The sequence below is a fragment of the Pleurodeles waltl genome, chromosome 4_2, assembly GCF_031143425.1.
Source record: "Pleurodeles waltl isolate 20211129_DDA chromosome 4_2, aPleWal1.hap1.20221129, whole genome shotgun sequence".
NCBI lineage: Eukaryota > Metazoa > Chordata > Amphibia > Caudata > Salamandridae > Pleurodeles > Pleurodeles waltl.
Window position 1 is genome coordinate 420,093,780 of NC_090443.1, and position 15,570 is coordinate 420,109,349.

At 47.2% G+C, this 15,570-nt stretch overlaps 1 protein-coding gene across 6 annotated transcripts in view; it reads right to left on the minus strand.

Annotated features, from left to right (window-relative positions):
• The window catches only part of PNPLA6 (patatin like phospholipase domain containing 6), a 324,399-nt gene that overhangs the window by 44,314 nt on the left and 264,515 nt on the right, over window positions 1–15,570 (minus strand). For 4 of the 6 annotated variants that reach the window (XM_069231657.1, XM_069231658.1, XM_069231659.1 and 1 more), the window contains one exon: window positions 2,338–2,454. The exons of 1 other annotated variant lie outside the window; for it this stretch is intronic. In XM_069231657.1, the coding sequence (XP_069087758.1) occupies window positions 2,338–2,454 (117 nt within the window). Of the gene's footprint in view, window positions 1–2,337; window positions 2,455–3,845; window positions 3,963–15,570 lie in introns of all 6 variants that reach the window. One more of the 6 variants, XM_069231656.1, reaches the window with a different exon arrangement.

Below are 15,570 nucleotides of genomic sequence, written 5' to 3' on the forward strand. Positions count from 1 at the left end.
ACCAAACTGGAATCTTGATAACAGGCAATTCCTCTGAATGGACTTCTGGCAGGCTTCCTGCTTAACCTTGCTGAAAAACCAGAGGAAAATTCTCCTTGTTCTTCTGCATAACAATTGGGTGGCGATGATTAGCTTCACCATCCGTTTCGTGGAATCCTTGTTTGATACAGTTAACTGAGTAATAGTGGAGTGGAGGCAGGAGACTTGCTATTTAGTAACAGAAAATATGCACTTTTAAGAGGCCTACCGGTGAGAACAAAATAATTCTGTTAAAAAAAGGAGTCTGACTCAGTAAGAAACTGAACATGTGGGAGCATGTGGACACTCTGAGTCCTGCAGGATTAGGTCACTAGGAACATTTGTAAAGCTCCCTGTCAAGTCAGCCAGGAGTCGGAGGCCAATTACAGTGGCTCAGAGAACCAACCTCTTATAACTCACCGAGTTCTGCACTGTTTCTGCCTCGAAGGATAGCATACACAAAGGGTTTCTGGAAAACTTTCAAAGCAGATGACCAGGTCATTAAAGAGCAGGGCAGTTGTGGGAGGCAAGGTTGACACTAATGAGCGAGGGTGTTTTCCTCTGGTGTTCATTTTGGTTGGCACATAAAATCTTTAAATGTGATTGTTGTATAACACTGGGCCGGATTGCAACTTGGGAATTGCATTGTCTGAGGGGGCTACTGGATGTCTGCAGAATGACAACAATCAAACAACATCCAGTGCACCACTTCCTCATTAAGCCTGAGCCATCTGGAACCCTAAATGAAACACCTCTTATCCCAGAAGCAAGGACACCAACAGAAAGTGGTGAATGCAACAGATAAGTTCGCAATCCAAAATGGTTGTCATTCCACCACCTCAGTAGTCATTTGTTAATCTGGCAATCCAGCCTGGAACACATCCTCTTAAAGTACTCATCCTCATCAGGCTCTGTCTTGATCAAGGGAAAGGCCCCATCTGAGGAAAGAAGTTCAGTTACATCACTTCAAACTACAAACTACAAGGGCACACGTACTCTTTTGTTAGGTCCACAGATACTGTAAAAGTAAAAAAAAAAAACATCGCAAACTATATCCTCATACAGCACCACCCTCCTTCAACTCATTCTTGGTAGTCAACAAATATGCTGGCTCCTGATACAGCCCACCGTAAAATCTAAAAGCTTTGCATCAGTCTACAGAGGGGTCTCCCTGTTCACGTGTCCATTACAGACCATACTTATAAGGTCAGTAAGCTACAGAACACTGTCTTTTGGGAACATGGTCACTCCGGATGCAAGTGTACCATGCTGGCAGTATGCACCTTTCAAAGTCAGAGCGGTGCTCTGGGTGTGCCCCATTAAGAGATCATTATACTCAGAGCAACCTGTTTTAGAATTTAAAAAAAGATTTCTCTAGAGAAGCATGTGTGTTCTTGGACCAGTTTGGTCAACTCTGTATTTTCATTCTGAGCCAAGGGAGTAAATTTGCGCAAGCACAACCTGATGCAAACAATGGTATCAAAGCAAACAACACTGTCCAAAGAGCATTGTTTAAATCATTCCAAGTAACAAGACCAATTTTGTACAGTTGGTGGACTTGACGAATCATATTTGAGGCACACAGGGATTCGTTTTTACGGATTTCCACATGTAAACACAGATGGAACACTACCATGAATTCAGTGCCGCCATTTCCACAGCTCACAATGCAGCAATTTTCACACAAGTATTAACATTCAAAGTACTTGGATAAATTCAAACACTATCAGGTGTAAGTGCTACTGAAGGTCAGTGAAAATCAGGAAGGATGTTTAACAATATAGAATGAACATTTACTATTGTATATGGCTACTGAAAATAGCATCAATACCCTACAAATAGCACATAAAAACATAAAAAGCACAAAGTATTCCTTTTCCAGAAAAATAAATCTGGGTAAAAGCTAGTTTCCTTTTTATAATATCACAGAACAAAGACAAGATGGGGAAATGCAGATAAAATGAGAGAAAGAATCTGGAAAAAAACGCAAAAAAGAAGACAAAAACATAAAAAATCGGGCACCTTAATAATTAAAAAGGTAAAAAAAACGTTACATTTAGCAGAGGATAATACTCTTTCATCCAGATGGGTAAACTACAATAGACACATGATTCCCACTCTACCCTTGCCTTTAAGGACTGACTTAAAATCTTCTCTGAGTCCACTGGGGACCAATTCCTCACCCTTGCCCCCCACACCCACCACCCACCTATTGGAGTTTCCATTGACAAAGCCCAGTTAGCTCCTGTGCTATTGCAGGGCAATACGTGGGCCTTATTCATGATTAGGCCACACACCATCTTGCAGAGGAATACTTGCCTGGCAGGTTGTTGATGTATCCGCCGTCCATTAGTAAATTTCCATCCTTGGGGTCACAGAGTGGCGGCAGGTACCCCGAGAGGGTCATGCTAGCTCGCACATACCGCCACAATGAGCCTATCCGTGTGAGGGAACAAATGCAGTGAGAAAGACCAAACAAAGTAACCTAGAGAGCCGGTGTCAGGTCACCAGAGAATACTGCAAGGTATGGGTCACCAGGAGAAGCAGGCGGCCACTCCCCTGAGACCCACTTATCCAAAGAAACCTGCACTACACAATGAATGTCAAGTCCGACATAAGCAACCCTTGGGAAAAAGCCTGATTTTAATTGGGTGGGTATTAAGAAAACAGTGAGGCATCTGAATAAGTGAGGCCCTGTTTCTTTTACAAAAGCTGATGCAGACCTCCCAATTCAAATATCAATTTCACAATAAGCCACATGAATCACAACCATACAATACAGATGTAAAGAATCTAGTCAGATCCTAGAATGAGTACTTAACTACAAAGTCTATGTCATGAAGTTGTGTATTACTTAGACTATTAATGTACACCACAATCCGTGTGACCCAAAATCTAGTCCAGAGGATGTAGTCCCACGATGGAGAATCTGGACCAAAGACCTGGCCTTTCTAGAAAGTAAAGAGATGAATATTCAAGAGAAGACTGCACTGTGTACTATTTTGCAAACCTTGTCTGTACACTATCAGCAAAAATACTTTCAATCTTTATTTTATGCATTCAGAGTAGAGGAGGAAGAAGCATCCACAATGAAGTGGCTCTTCCAGTGAAATCCAATTAACTTCAGACACCTTGCACAATCTTAGAGAAACTCACAATTCTTCATTTACTCACCTCCCCCTGCTAATCCGCCCAGAGATGTCTGCATCCAAATACTACAGGCAATTGACAAAATGTTCCCTAAATCTGCACTCCTCCCTTAAGGAAGACGTCACAAATATCCAAATGCCTCATCCAATGTTAGGTAAACCACTGATGAAGATACAGAGAAGATCACTTGCCTTCATGCATGTTAGGGTATGAGAATCAAGCCCACCTGATCACCCACATTTTCACGCCAATCAGCGCTAGGTTTGTTGACCATCTAATTATCATGTGTGCAGGTTTCTTTCAGACAAGTAAAACACCAACATGAACAAGGTGTCATCAAAAGCCATTCATAGATGGCCCAGCACAGGAGAGAGGGAAGTGCAAACTCCAAAGTGAAGTTGCCTGGAAGGACCACAATAGCCACAGTGACAGACAAAAGACCAAATCTTAGTGATTAGTTAATTGGGATGGACAGACAGCCACACAGTGGCATGTACTATTTACCAAGACAATGCCTGGAAAAGCTTTAAAAGCCCTACTTAAATCATGATTGTTATCTAAGGTAGATATTTAATGTTTACGGAGGCACTGCCATCGTTCCAGACCGCACTTCCCTCTCTCTCTTATGGCAACTTTTATTTCTGTGAGGCCGACCTGCTGGAGGACATGATGCTGACCTGGCACATTGTTAACATAGCAGCCATCCACAAGCAAGTGACTGTCCTTGGGGTCGCAGAGAGGAGGTAAATAGGGGGTGTAAGATGAACTCGCCCTGACGTAACGCCACACACTGCCTGCCGGATGAAGATGGGAGAGTAAATCAAGCTGAACAGAGAACAAAGTAAGAGACTGAGGAAAAGATAGAGAGAGGGCAGAGAAGGAGGAGAACAAAGGACATCAAAACGGGATATGATACCATGAGAGACACCCCAGAAACACAAGTGAAGAGGGAAGTCACGGTTCGTAGGCTGTTCTTTGCACAGCTCAGAAGTCAGCAGGACATTGAAACATAATACAAGGGACAAAAACAATACACAGTGATTTCCCATGATCTGGGCATAATATAGTGTATGGTAATTGTGGTGTATCACCTCAGAGAAAAGACACTTTGACATTGTCTAACTCATGACCCAGAATGGGAGAGAAATGAGCTCCGTTTACCTGCTAGATAAGGTCAACAGAGCACAACACACACCCCTAGTGGAAAAACCTCTAGCCATGCTACAAAAATATAGCGCATTATTAGGGATCTTTACTAGTACAGAAATTGCTACTCTGGGGCAGAAAATAGTAACATTTACTCATCACAGTTATTCTTTAACTAGTAGGTACACTGCACCTTGACTGCATATTCATTGTGTGTTATTACAACTAGAGGAGAATTAAGCACTTCTGCAGAGTGCAATATAATTTTCAAATTTGTCAATGTGGGTGTCTGTGCACAACCAGCCAGTTGCAGCAGCACACCCATCCAGCATGGCTAAACTTCAGTTTGTTTTCCATCCAAGCATACCAAAGTCTAAGCCTTGCAGACAGTCAGAAGAGTACGTCAGGTGGCTCATCTGGTGGAAAGGGACAATGAGACTTGGAGAACTTGGACAATGTCCCACACTTGAACCGCGGCATCCTGCACAGCTTTTCCCCATCTCTCTTGTTATTTAACATCTATATGATCCTATTGGTGTCTCTGATTAAGGCCCAGGGTATAAATTGTTAAATGATTGATATTTAAATGATCATACATCTTCATGACTAGTCAACAGATATTTTGATAGTACAATTCTCGTTAAGAGAAGTAAAGGAACGGATGGCAACTCCTTGTGGCTAACAACTGAGATGTGGTTATAAGGTACAAATCAAGCGAATACTCAGGTTTTGACCAAGCGAGTTAAGGCCTGTGTTCATTGCAATAAACTTAATAATAGCATTTGATTTCATGTGGTCACTTGATGCCCAGATAAGTACAACCACTGTGACAGCTCACTTCCATTTATCTAATCTGTCAACGTTTATTCCGCTACTGCAAATCACTCATCGTATTGTGCTCATAAAAACAGTAGTCTTTGTCTGTGTGTAAGCACATATTTGAATGTCAGTCAATATAACCTAAATAAACAGCAAACAGTCCAAAATAGGGAAATCAGAATAGTATCCAAATTGCACAAATGTGATCATTTGACTAAACCTTGCGTAAACTTAAGGTGGTGCCAACAGTGAACTATCTAATTATTTTTGGAGTTCTCACTCTCATGGAAACCTCTGCATGACTTAAGCACAGGATATTTATCAATAGCTTGCAATTTTAACTCCTTGCTACAATGCTAGACTCTTGCTTCTGAACCTGAACTGGTTCTGCCAAGTTGAAAGTTGGTTGAATTTGGCAAAAGAATGGTCAGTATGGCTGATTTTATGGAATAACCCTCCCTTCTTGCTTTAACCGCAGTAACGGACTAATCAAATTTAAAGGTCCTCTGACCTCCTGGTCAGCGTCTGTTGCCCTATCCTGTGCAGCTCCACCTGTTGCTGATGCCTCTGCCTCCAGCCTCATCCCTGGTGACCTAGTATGTATCTTTGTCTCTCTTTACTCCTGCTTTTACCTCTGCCTTCTACTTCTGTTTTTTACTTCTGTTTTTATTTTGTCTTTTATTCCATTTATCCCCTCTTGTCTTTCTCGCTCCTTTCGCTCTCCCCGCGCCGCTGCTGCTCCTGCAGCACTGCCTCTTCCCCCCCTGCAAAGTGCTTTTGCCACCCTCCTGCCTCCCAGCTGACAGGACCCCCTGCCTCGCTCCCCTTCTTAATGGTGGCCACTGCGCACTGAGACAACGACTAGTCTGATCTGGTCAGAGTCTGTAGCCCTCCCCGGTGCAGTTCCACCTGTTGCTGCTGCCTCTGCCTTGAGCAAACTGAGAGCCTGTCTGACTTTCAGTACGAGGCCCACTTCCACTCGGAGGTTCCCGTCTGCACCTCATCCCTGGTGGCCTAGTGACCATCTGCAGGTCAGTGTCTTCTGTCTCTCTTTACTCCTGCCTTTACTTCTGTTTTTATGTTCTGTCTTTTATTCCATATTTTCCCCTCTTGTCTCTTTCTCTCTCCTTTCACTCTCCCTGCGATTTCCCCATGCAGCTGCTGCGCCTGCGGCCTTGCCCCTGCCCCTCTACGAAGTGCTTTTCCCACCCTCCTGCCTCCCAGCTGACCAGACCCCCCCCGCCTTCCTCCCCTTCTTAATGGCGGACCTGCCTCTAGCACACCAATGGTGAGCCAAAGGCAAGCCCGTCCGCGCCTGGACCGCGCCACAAACCCTGGTCCTCGCTCCATCCACCGGTTCGTGCCAACACTCTACGTGCCCTCAACCTGGGAAGATCCTCAGCCTACCACCTAGCTGACTCCAGGAACACTCATGGACTTTTTTCATGCTGCGCATGCTCCTGCACCCTCTAATGACAACCTCACAATCCTGTAACAAGCATGAATGGCCACCTCAAGTGCATTCTCCTCAACACACACTCTCTCGTCAAGCACGCAGTAGAAGTCTGGGACCTCCTTGACTTGACTACCCCGGAAGGCGCCTTCTTCACAGAGACATGGATCACCTCATCTCTGCCCGGGACATTGCCACGGCCATCCTGGACAACTACAAAATCATCCACAAGGACAGAGCCAACCGGCCTAGAGGAGGCACTGTCGTAGTGTACAAGAACATCCTCCCCCTGACAACCACTAACGAGTCAGTCTCAGCCAAACCATGAACACTGCACTTTCAGATTCAGACCAACCCCAACTCCTCCCTCCGTGGCACACTCATCTACAGGCCACCATGCCCCAATTCGGCAAAGACATCGCCGACCTCGTAGCCCCCCCAACTTCGTACTCAGCGACCTCAACTTTCACCTTGATATCCACAATGACCACAAACCTCCAGGACAACCTCACAACACTCGGCCTCAAACAACTCGTCCACATCCCCAAACACGGAGCTGGACACATTCCTGACCCAGTCTTCTCAGCTGGGAACAATATCACCATCTCTCACACCTCCGAACACCATTGGACAGACCACAAGTGCATCCACTTTACTTTCACAAAGAACACTACACACCACACCACTATGTCCCCCGTCCCCTCAGCAGACGCTCAGGCAAAGTTACAGAAGCACAACTCACCAAGGCTCTCAACCATTCCCCCCCACAGGATGCAGCGGACGCTAATGTAGCCGCACGCAATCTACACCGCTGGTTATTGGAATGCACCCCCTAAGGAAACCTCCAGAAAACCGACATAGCAAAACACCTAAATGGTTTACCGCAGACATACAAGAATCCAAACGCTCCTGAAGATGACAGAAATGGAAGAACAGCAAATCAACCAAAGACCGTACAGCCTACAAGTATGCAGTCACCTCGCACCACTAGAACATCAGAGGTGCCAAAAAAGCCACCATTCAAGAACATCTCAGCACCAGCGCTGGCAACAGCAAAGAGCTTTTCGCCATTGTCAAAGAGTTCACAAACCCCAGGACATACACCTCATCCATCCCTCCCAAGACCTCTGCAACAACCTTGCCACATTTTTCACCGAAGAAATTCAAGACATTTACAAAGGCTTCAGGAACCAAAACCCACCCGCAACACCCACTAATCCGTGCCCTCATTATTTCTTATACCTGGCCAGCACCATCATAGCACCTGAGCTCTGCCGAACTATCAACGATCCTTCATTGCCGCCACCTTCCACCCAGACTGCAAGCATGTCGAGATCAACCCACTGCTCAAGAAATCCACAGCCAACCTAAGGGAGCTGAAAAACTACAGACCCATCTCTCTGCTCCCTTTTCCAGCCAAAGTAAGGGAAAAGGCCGTCAACCAGCAACTCACCAAATTCCTCGAGACATATTGTAGGAAGTTGGCTCTGTATGCACTATTTCAAAGTAAGGAATAGTATGCACAGAGTCCAAGGGTTCCCCTTAGAGGTAAGATAGTGGCAAAAAGAGATAATACTAATGCTCTATTTTGTGGTAGTGTGGTCGAGCAGTAGGCTTATCAAAGGAGTAGTGTTAAGCATTTGTTGTACATGAACACAGGCAATAAATGAGGAACACACACTCAGAGACAATTCCAGGCCAATAGGTTTTTGTTATAGAAAAATATATTTTCTTAGTTTATTTTAAGAACCACAGGTTCAATTTCTACATGTAATATCTCATTTGAAGGGTATTGCAGGTAAGTATTTTAGGAACTTTGAATAATCACAATAGCATATATACTTTTTACATGAAACACATTTAGCTGTTTTAAAAGTGGACACAGTGCAATTTTCACAGTTCCTGGGGGAGGTAAAGTAATGTTAGTTCTTGCAGGTAAGTAAACCACCTACGGGGTTCAAATTGGGGTCCAAGTTAGCCCACCGTTGGGGGTTCAGAGCAAGCCCAAAGTTACCACACCAGCAGCTCAGGGCCGGTCAGGTGCAGAGTTCAAAGTGGTGGCTAAAACGCATAGGCTTCAATGGAGAGAAGGGGGTGCCCCGGTTCCAGTCTGCCAGCAGGTAAGTACCCGCGTCTTCGGAGGGCAGACCAGGGGGGTTTTGTAGGGCACCGGGGGGGACACAAGCTCACACAAAAAGTACCCCTCAGCGGCACTGGGGCGGCCGGGTGCAGTGTGCAAACACGCGTCGGGTTTTCAATAGGTTTCAATGGGAGACCAAGGGGTCTCTTCAGCGGTGCAGGCAGGCAAGGGGGGGGCTCCTCGGGGTAGCCACCACCTGGGCAAGGGAGAGGGCCTCCAGGGGGTCACTCCTGCACTGGAGTTCCGATCCTTCAGGTCCTGGGGGCTGCGGGTGCAGGGTCTTTTCCAGGCGTCGGGATTTCAGAGTCAGGCAGTCGCGGTCAGGGGGAGCCTCGGGATTCCCTCTGCAGGCGTCGCTGTGGGGGCTCAGGGGGGACAACTTTGGTTACTCACAGTCTCAGAGTCGCCGGAGGGTCCTCCCTGAGGTGTTGTTTCTCCACCAGTCGAGTCGGGGTCGCCGGGTGCAGTGTTGCAAGTCTCACGCTTCTTGCGGGGATTGCAGGGGTCTTTAAATCTGCTCCTCTGGATACAAAGTTGCAGTCTTTGTTGAACAGGGCCGCTGTTCTCTGGAGTTTCTTGGTCTCTTGGAAGCAGGGCAGTCCTCTGAGGATTCAGAGGTCGCTGGTCCTGGAGAAAGCGTCACTGGAGCAGGTTTCTTTAGAAGGCAGGAGACAGGCCGGTAGGACTGGGGCCAAAGCAGTTGGTGTCTTCTTTCTTCTTCTGCATGGGTTTTCAGCTCAGCAGTCTTCTTCTTCGGTAACTTGCAGGAATCTAAATTCTTAGGTTCAGGGGAGCCCTTAAATACTAAATTTAAGGGCGTGTTTAGGTCTGGGGGGTTAGTAGCCAATGCCTACTAGCACTGAGGGTGGGTACACCCTCTTTGTGCCTCCTCCCAAGGGGAGGGGGGCACATTCCTATCCCTATTGGGGGAATCCTCCATCTGCAAGATGGAGGATTTCTAAAAGTTAGAGTCACTTCAGCTCAGGACACCTAAGGGGCTGTCCTGACTGGCCAGTGACTCCTTCTTGTTATTCTCATTATCTCCTCCGGCCTTGCCGCCAAAGTGGGGCTGTGGCCGGAGTGGGCGGGCAACTCCACTAGATGGAGTGCCCTGCGGTGCTGGAACAAAGGGGGTAAGCCTTTGAGGCTCACCGCCAGGTGTTACAGCTCCTGCCTGGGGGAGGTGATAGCATCTCCACCCAGTGCAGGCTTTGTTACAGGCCACAGAGTGACAAAGGCACTCTCCCCATGTGGCCAGCAACATGTCTCGAGTGTGGCAGGCTGCTAGAACCAGTCAGCCTACACGGGTAGTTGGATTAGGTTTCAGGGGGCACCTCTAAGGTGCCCTCTGGGGTGTATTTTACAATAAAATGTACACTGGCATCAGTGTGCATTTATTGTGCTGAGAAGTTTGATACCAAACTTCCCAGTTTTCAGTGTAGCCATTATGGTGCTGTGGAGTCCGTGTTTGATAGACTCCCAGACCATATACTCTTATGGCTACCCTGTACTTACAATGTCTAAGGTTTGGCTTAGACACTGTAGGGGCACAGTGCTCATGCACTGGTGCCCTCACCTATGGTATAGAGCACCCTGCCTTAGGGCTGTAAGGCCTACTAGAGGGGTGACTTATCTATACTGCATAGGCAGTGTGAGGTTGGCATGGCACCCTGAGGGGAGTGCCATGTCGACTTACTCGTTTTGTTCTCATCAGCACACACAAGCTGGCAAGCAGTGTGTCTGTGCTGAGTGAGGGGTCCCTAGGGTGGCATAAGATATGCTGCAGCCCTTAGAAACCTTCCCTGGCATCAGGGCCCTTGGTACCAGAGGTACCAGTTACAAGGGACTTACCTGGATGCCAGGGAGTGCCAATTGTGGAATCAAAAGTACAGGTTAGGGAAAGAACACTGGTACTGGGGCCTGGTTAGCAGGCCTCAGCACACTTTCAATTAAAAACATAGCATCAGCAAAGGCAAAAAGTCAGGGGGTAACCATGCCAAGGAGGCATTTCCTTGCACAACCCACCCCCCCCCCCCCCCCCCCAAACGAAAGAGGATGAGACTAACCTTTCCCAAGAGAGTCTTCATTTTCTAAGTGGAAGAACCTGGAAAGGCCATCTGCATTGGCATGGGCAGTCCCAGGTCTGTGTTCCACTATAAAGTCCATTCCCTGTTGGGAGATGGACCACCTCAACAGTTTTGGATTTTCACCTTTCATTTGCATCAGCCATCTGAGAGATCTGTGGTCAGTTTGGTACTCACTTCCTAGTTCAAAGAGGTATGGTCTCAGCTTCTTCAGGGACCAAACCACAGCAAAGGCCTCCCTCTCAATGGCACTCCAACGCTGCTCCCTGGGGAGTAACCTCCTGCTAATGAAAGCAACAGGCTGGTCAAGGCCATCATCATTTGTTTGGGACAAAACTGCCCCTATCCCATGTTCAGAGGCATCTGTCTGCACAATGAACTGCTTGGAGTAATCTGGAGCTTTTGGAACTGGTGCTGTGCACATGGCTTGTTTCAGGGTGTCAAAGGCCTGTTGGCATTCTACAGTCCAGTTTACCTTCTTGGGCATTTTCTTGGAGGTGCGTTCTGTGAGGGCTGTCACAATCGATCCATATCCCTTCACAAACCTCCTATAGTACCCAGTCAAGCCAAGGAATGCCCTGACTTGAGTCTGGGTTTTTGGAGCTGCCCAGTCCAGAATAGTCTGGATCTTAGGCTGGAGTGGCTGAACTTGGCCTCCACCTACAAGGTGTCCCAAGTAAACCACAGTTCCCTGCCCTATCTGGCATTTGGATGCCTTGATAGAGAGGACTGCAGATTGCAGAGCCTTCAAAACCTTCTTGAGGTGGACCAGGTGATCCTGACAGTTGGAGCTAAAGACAGCAATATCGTCAAGATAAGCTGCACTAAAGGACTCCAAGCCAGCAAGGACTTGATTCACCAACCTTTGGAAGGTGGCAGGGGCATTCTTTAAACCAAAGGGCATTACAGTGAACTGATAATGCCCATCAGGTGTGGAGAATGCTGTCTTTTCTTTTGCTCCAGGTGCCATTTTGATTTGCCAGTACCCTGCTGTTAAGTCAAAGGCACTTAAGAATTTGGCAGCACCTAATTTGTCTATCAGTTCATCAGCTCTAGGAATGGGATGGGCATCTGTCTTGGTGACAGAATTAAGTCCTCTGTAGTCCACACAAAACCTCATCTCTCTCTTTCCATCTTTGGTGTGAGGTTTGGGGACTAAGACCACTGGGCTAGCCCAGGGGCTGTCAGAGTGCTCAATTACTCCCAATTCCAGCATCTTGTGGACTTCCACCTTGATGCTTTCCTTAACTTGATCAGACTGTCTGAATATTTTGTTTTTGACAGGCATGCTGTCTCCTGTGTCCACATCATGGGTACACAGGTGGGTCTGACCAGGGGTTATGGAAAAGAGTTCAGCAAACTGCTGCAGGACTTTCCTACAGTCAGATTGCTGTTGGCCAGAGAGGGTGTCTGAATAGATCACTCCATCTACTGAGCCATCATTAGGGTTTGATGACAGAAGATCAGGGAGAGGCTTACTTTCAGCTTCCTGATCCTCATCTGTTACCATTAACAGATTCACATCAGCCATGTCATGGAAGAGCTTAAGGCGGTTCACATGGATCACCCTCTTGGGGCTCCTGCTTGAGCCCAGGTCCACCAGGTAGGTGACCTGACTCTTCCTCTCTAGCACTGGGTAAGGGCCACTCCATTTGTCCTGAAGTGCCCTGGGAGCCACAGGCTCCAAAACCCAGACTTTCGGTCCTGGTTGAAATTCAACCAGTGCAGCCTTTTGGTCATACCAAAACTTCTGGAGCTGTTGGCTGGCCTCAAGGTTTTTACTTGCCTTTTCTATGTACTCTGCCATCCTTGAGCGAAGGCCAAGTATATAGTCCACTATGTCTTGTTTAGGCTCATGAAGAGGTCTCTCCCAGCCTTCTTTCAAAAGAGCTAGTGGTCCCCTTACAGGGTGGCCAAACAGAAGTTGAAAGGGTGAGAATCCTACTCCCTTCTGCGGCATCTCTCTGTAAGCGAAGAGCAGACATGGCAGGAGGACATCCCATCTCCTTTTGAGTTTTTCTGGGAGCCCCATGATCATGCCCTTTAATGTCTTGTTGAATCTCTCAACAAGGCCATTAGTTTGTGGATGATAGGGTGTAGTGAATTTATAAGTCACTCCACACTCATTCCACATGTGTTTCAGGTATGCTGACATGAAGTTGGTACCTCTGTCAGACACCACCTCCTTAGGGAAGCCCACTCTGGTAAAGATACCAATGAGGGCCTTGGCTACTGCAGGGGCAGTAGTCGACCTAAGGGGAATAGCTTCAGGATACCTAGTAGCATGATCCACTACTACTAGGATGTACATATTTCCTGAGGCTGTGGGAGGTTCAAGTAGACCCACTATGTCCACACCCACTCTTTCAAAGGGGACCCCCACCACTGGAAATGGAATGGGGGGGCCTTTGGATGTCCACCTGTCTTGCCACTGGCTTGACAGGTGGTACAGGAGACTCAAAACTCCTTAACTTTCTGGGACATGTTGGGCCAGTAGAAGTGGTTGACTAGTCTCTCCCACGTCTTGGTTTGTCCCAAATGCCCAGCAAGGGGAATATCATGGGCTAAGGTCAGAATGAACTCTCTGAACTCCTGAGGCACTACCACTCTCCTAGTGGCACCAGGTTTGGGATCTCTTGCCTCAGTGTACAGGAGCCCATCTTCCCAATAGACCCTATGTGTTCCAGTTTTCTTGCCATTGGACTCTTCAGCAGCTTGCTGCCTAAGGCCTTCAAGAGAGGGACAGGTTTCTTGCCCCTTACACAATTGCTCCCTTGAGGGTCCCCCTGGGCCTAAGAGCTCAACCTGATAAGGTTCTAACTCCATAGGCTCAGTTCCCTCAGAGGGCAGAACTTCTTCCTGAGAAGAGAGGTTCTCTTTTTGTGTTGCAGCTGGTTTCCCAGCTGGCTTTCCTTTTCTCTTGGTAGGCTGGGCCCTTTTTCCAGACTCCAGCTCTACTTGTTCACCCTGAGCCTTGCACTGTGCCCTTGTCTTGACACACACCAGTTCAGGAATACCCAGCATGGCTGCATGGGTTTTCAGTTCTACCTCAGCCCATGCTGAGGACTCCAGGTCATTCCCAAGCAAACAGTCTACTGGGATATTTGAGGGGACCACCACCTGTTTCAGGCCATTGACCCCTCCCCACTCTAAAGTTACCATAGCCATGGGATGTACTTTAGTCTGATTGTCAGCGTTGGTGACTGGATAAGTTTGTCCAGCCAGGTATTGACCAGGGGAAACCAGTTTCTCTGTCACCATGGTGACATTGACACCTGTATCCTTCAGGCCTTCTACACTTGTCCCATTAATTAAGAGCTGCTGTCTGTATTTTTGCATGTTAGGAGGCCAGGCAGCCAGTGTGGCTAAATCCACCCCACCCTCAGAGACTAATGTAGCTTCAGTGTGACACCTGATTTGCTCTGGGCACACTGTTGATCCCACTTGGAGACTGGCCATTCCAGTTTTAGCTGGAGTGGAGTTAGAAGTGGTACTTTTCTTGGGACAGGCCTTGTCTCCAGTTTGGTGTCCAGGCTGATTACAGCTACGACACCAGGCCTTTTTGGGATCAAAGTTTTTACCCTTGTACCCAAAATTGGTTTGTGAAGAGGCTCTGGGACCACCTTCCTGTGCAGGTTTTTGGGGGCCTGTAGAAGACTCTTTACTATTTTTGTTTTTGGATGTCTCAACACTCTTCCCCTGGGGAGGCTTTGTGACCCCTTTCTTTTGGTCACCCCCTGTGGAAGTCTTGGTCACCCTAGTCTTGACCCAATGGTCCGCATTCTTTCCCAATTCTTGGGGAGAAATTGGTCCTAGGTCTACCAGATGCTGATGCAGTTTGTCATTGAAACAATTACTTAACAGGTGTTCTTTCACAAATAAATTGTACAGCCCATCATAATTATTTACACCACTGCATTCAATCCAACCATCCAGTGTTTTCACTGAGTAGCTTACAAAATCAACCCAGGTCTGGCTCGAGGATTTTTGAGCCCCCCTGAATCTAATCCTATACTCCTCAGTGGAGAATCCAAAGCCCTCAATCAGGGTTCCCTTCATGAGGTCATAAGATTCTGCATATTTTCCAGAGAGTGTGAGGAGTCTATCCCTACACTTTCCAGTGAACATTTCCCAAAGGAGAGCACCCCAGTGAGATTTGTTCACTTTTCTGGTTACACAAGCCCTCTCAAAAGCTATGAACCATTTGGTGATGTCATCACCATCTTCATATTTAGTTACAATCCCTTTAGGAATTTTCAACATGTCAGGAGAATCTCTGACCCTATTTATGTTGCTGCCACCATTGATGGGTCCTAGGCCCATCTCTTGTCTTTCCCTTTCTATGACTAGGATCTGTCTTTCCAAAGCCAATCTTTTGGCCATCCTGGCTAACTGGATGTCCTCTTCACTGGAGTTATCCTCAGTGATTTCAGAGATGTTGGTCTCTCCTGTGAGGGAAACAGCATCTCTGACTATTATATTTGGAGTCAGGGCTTGAGCAGCCCTGTTCTCCCTAAGTAGGACTGGAGGGGGGGAATTTCCCTCCAAGTCACTATCTTCATCCTCTGTGTTGCCATCCTCAGAGGGGTTGGCTCTTTCAAACTCTGCCAAAAGCTCCTGGAGCTGTTGTTTGGAAGGTCTGGGGCCCAATGTAATTTTCTTTATTTTACAGAGTGACCTTAGCTCCCTCATCTTAAGATGGAGGTAAGGGGTGATGTCGAGTTCCATCACATTCACATCTGTACTAGACATTATGTTTC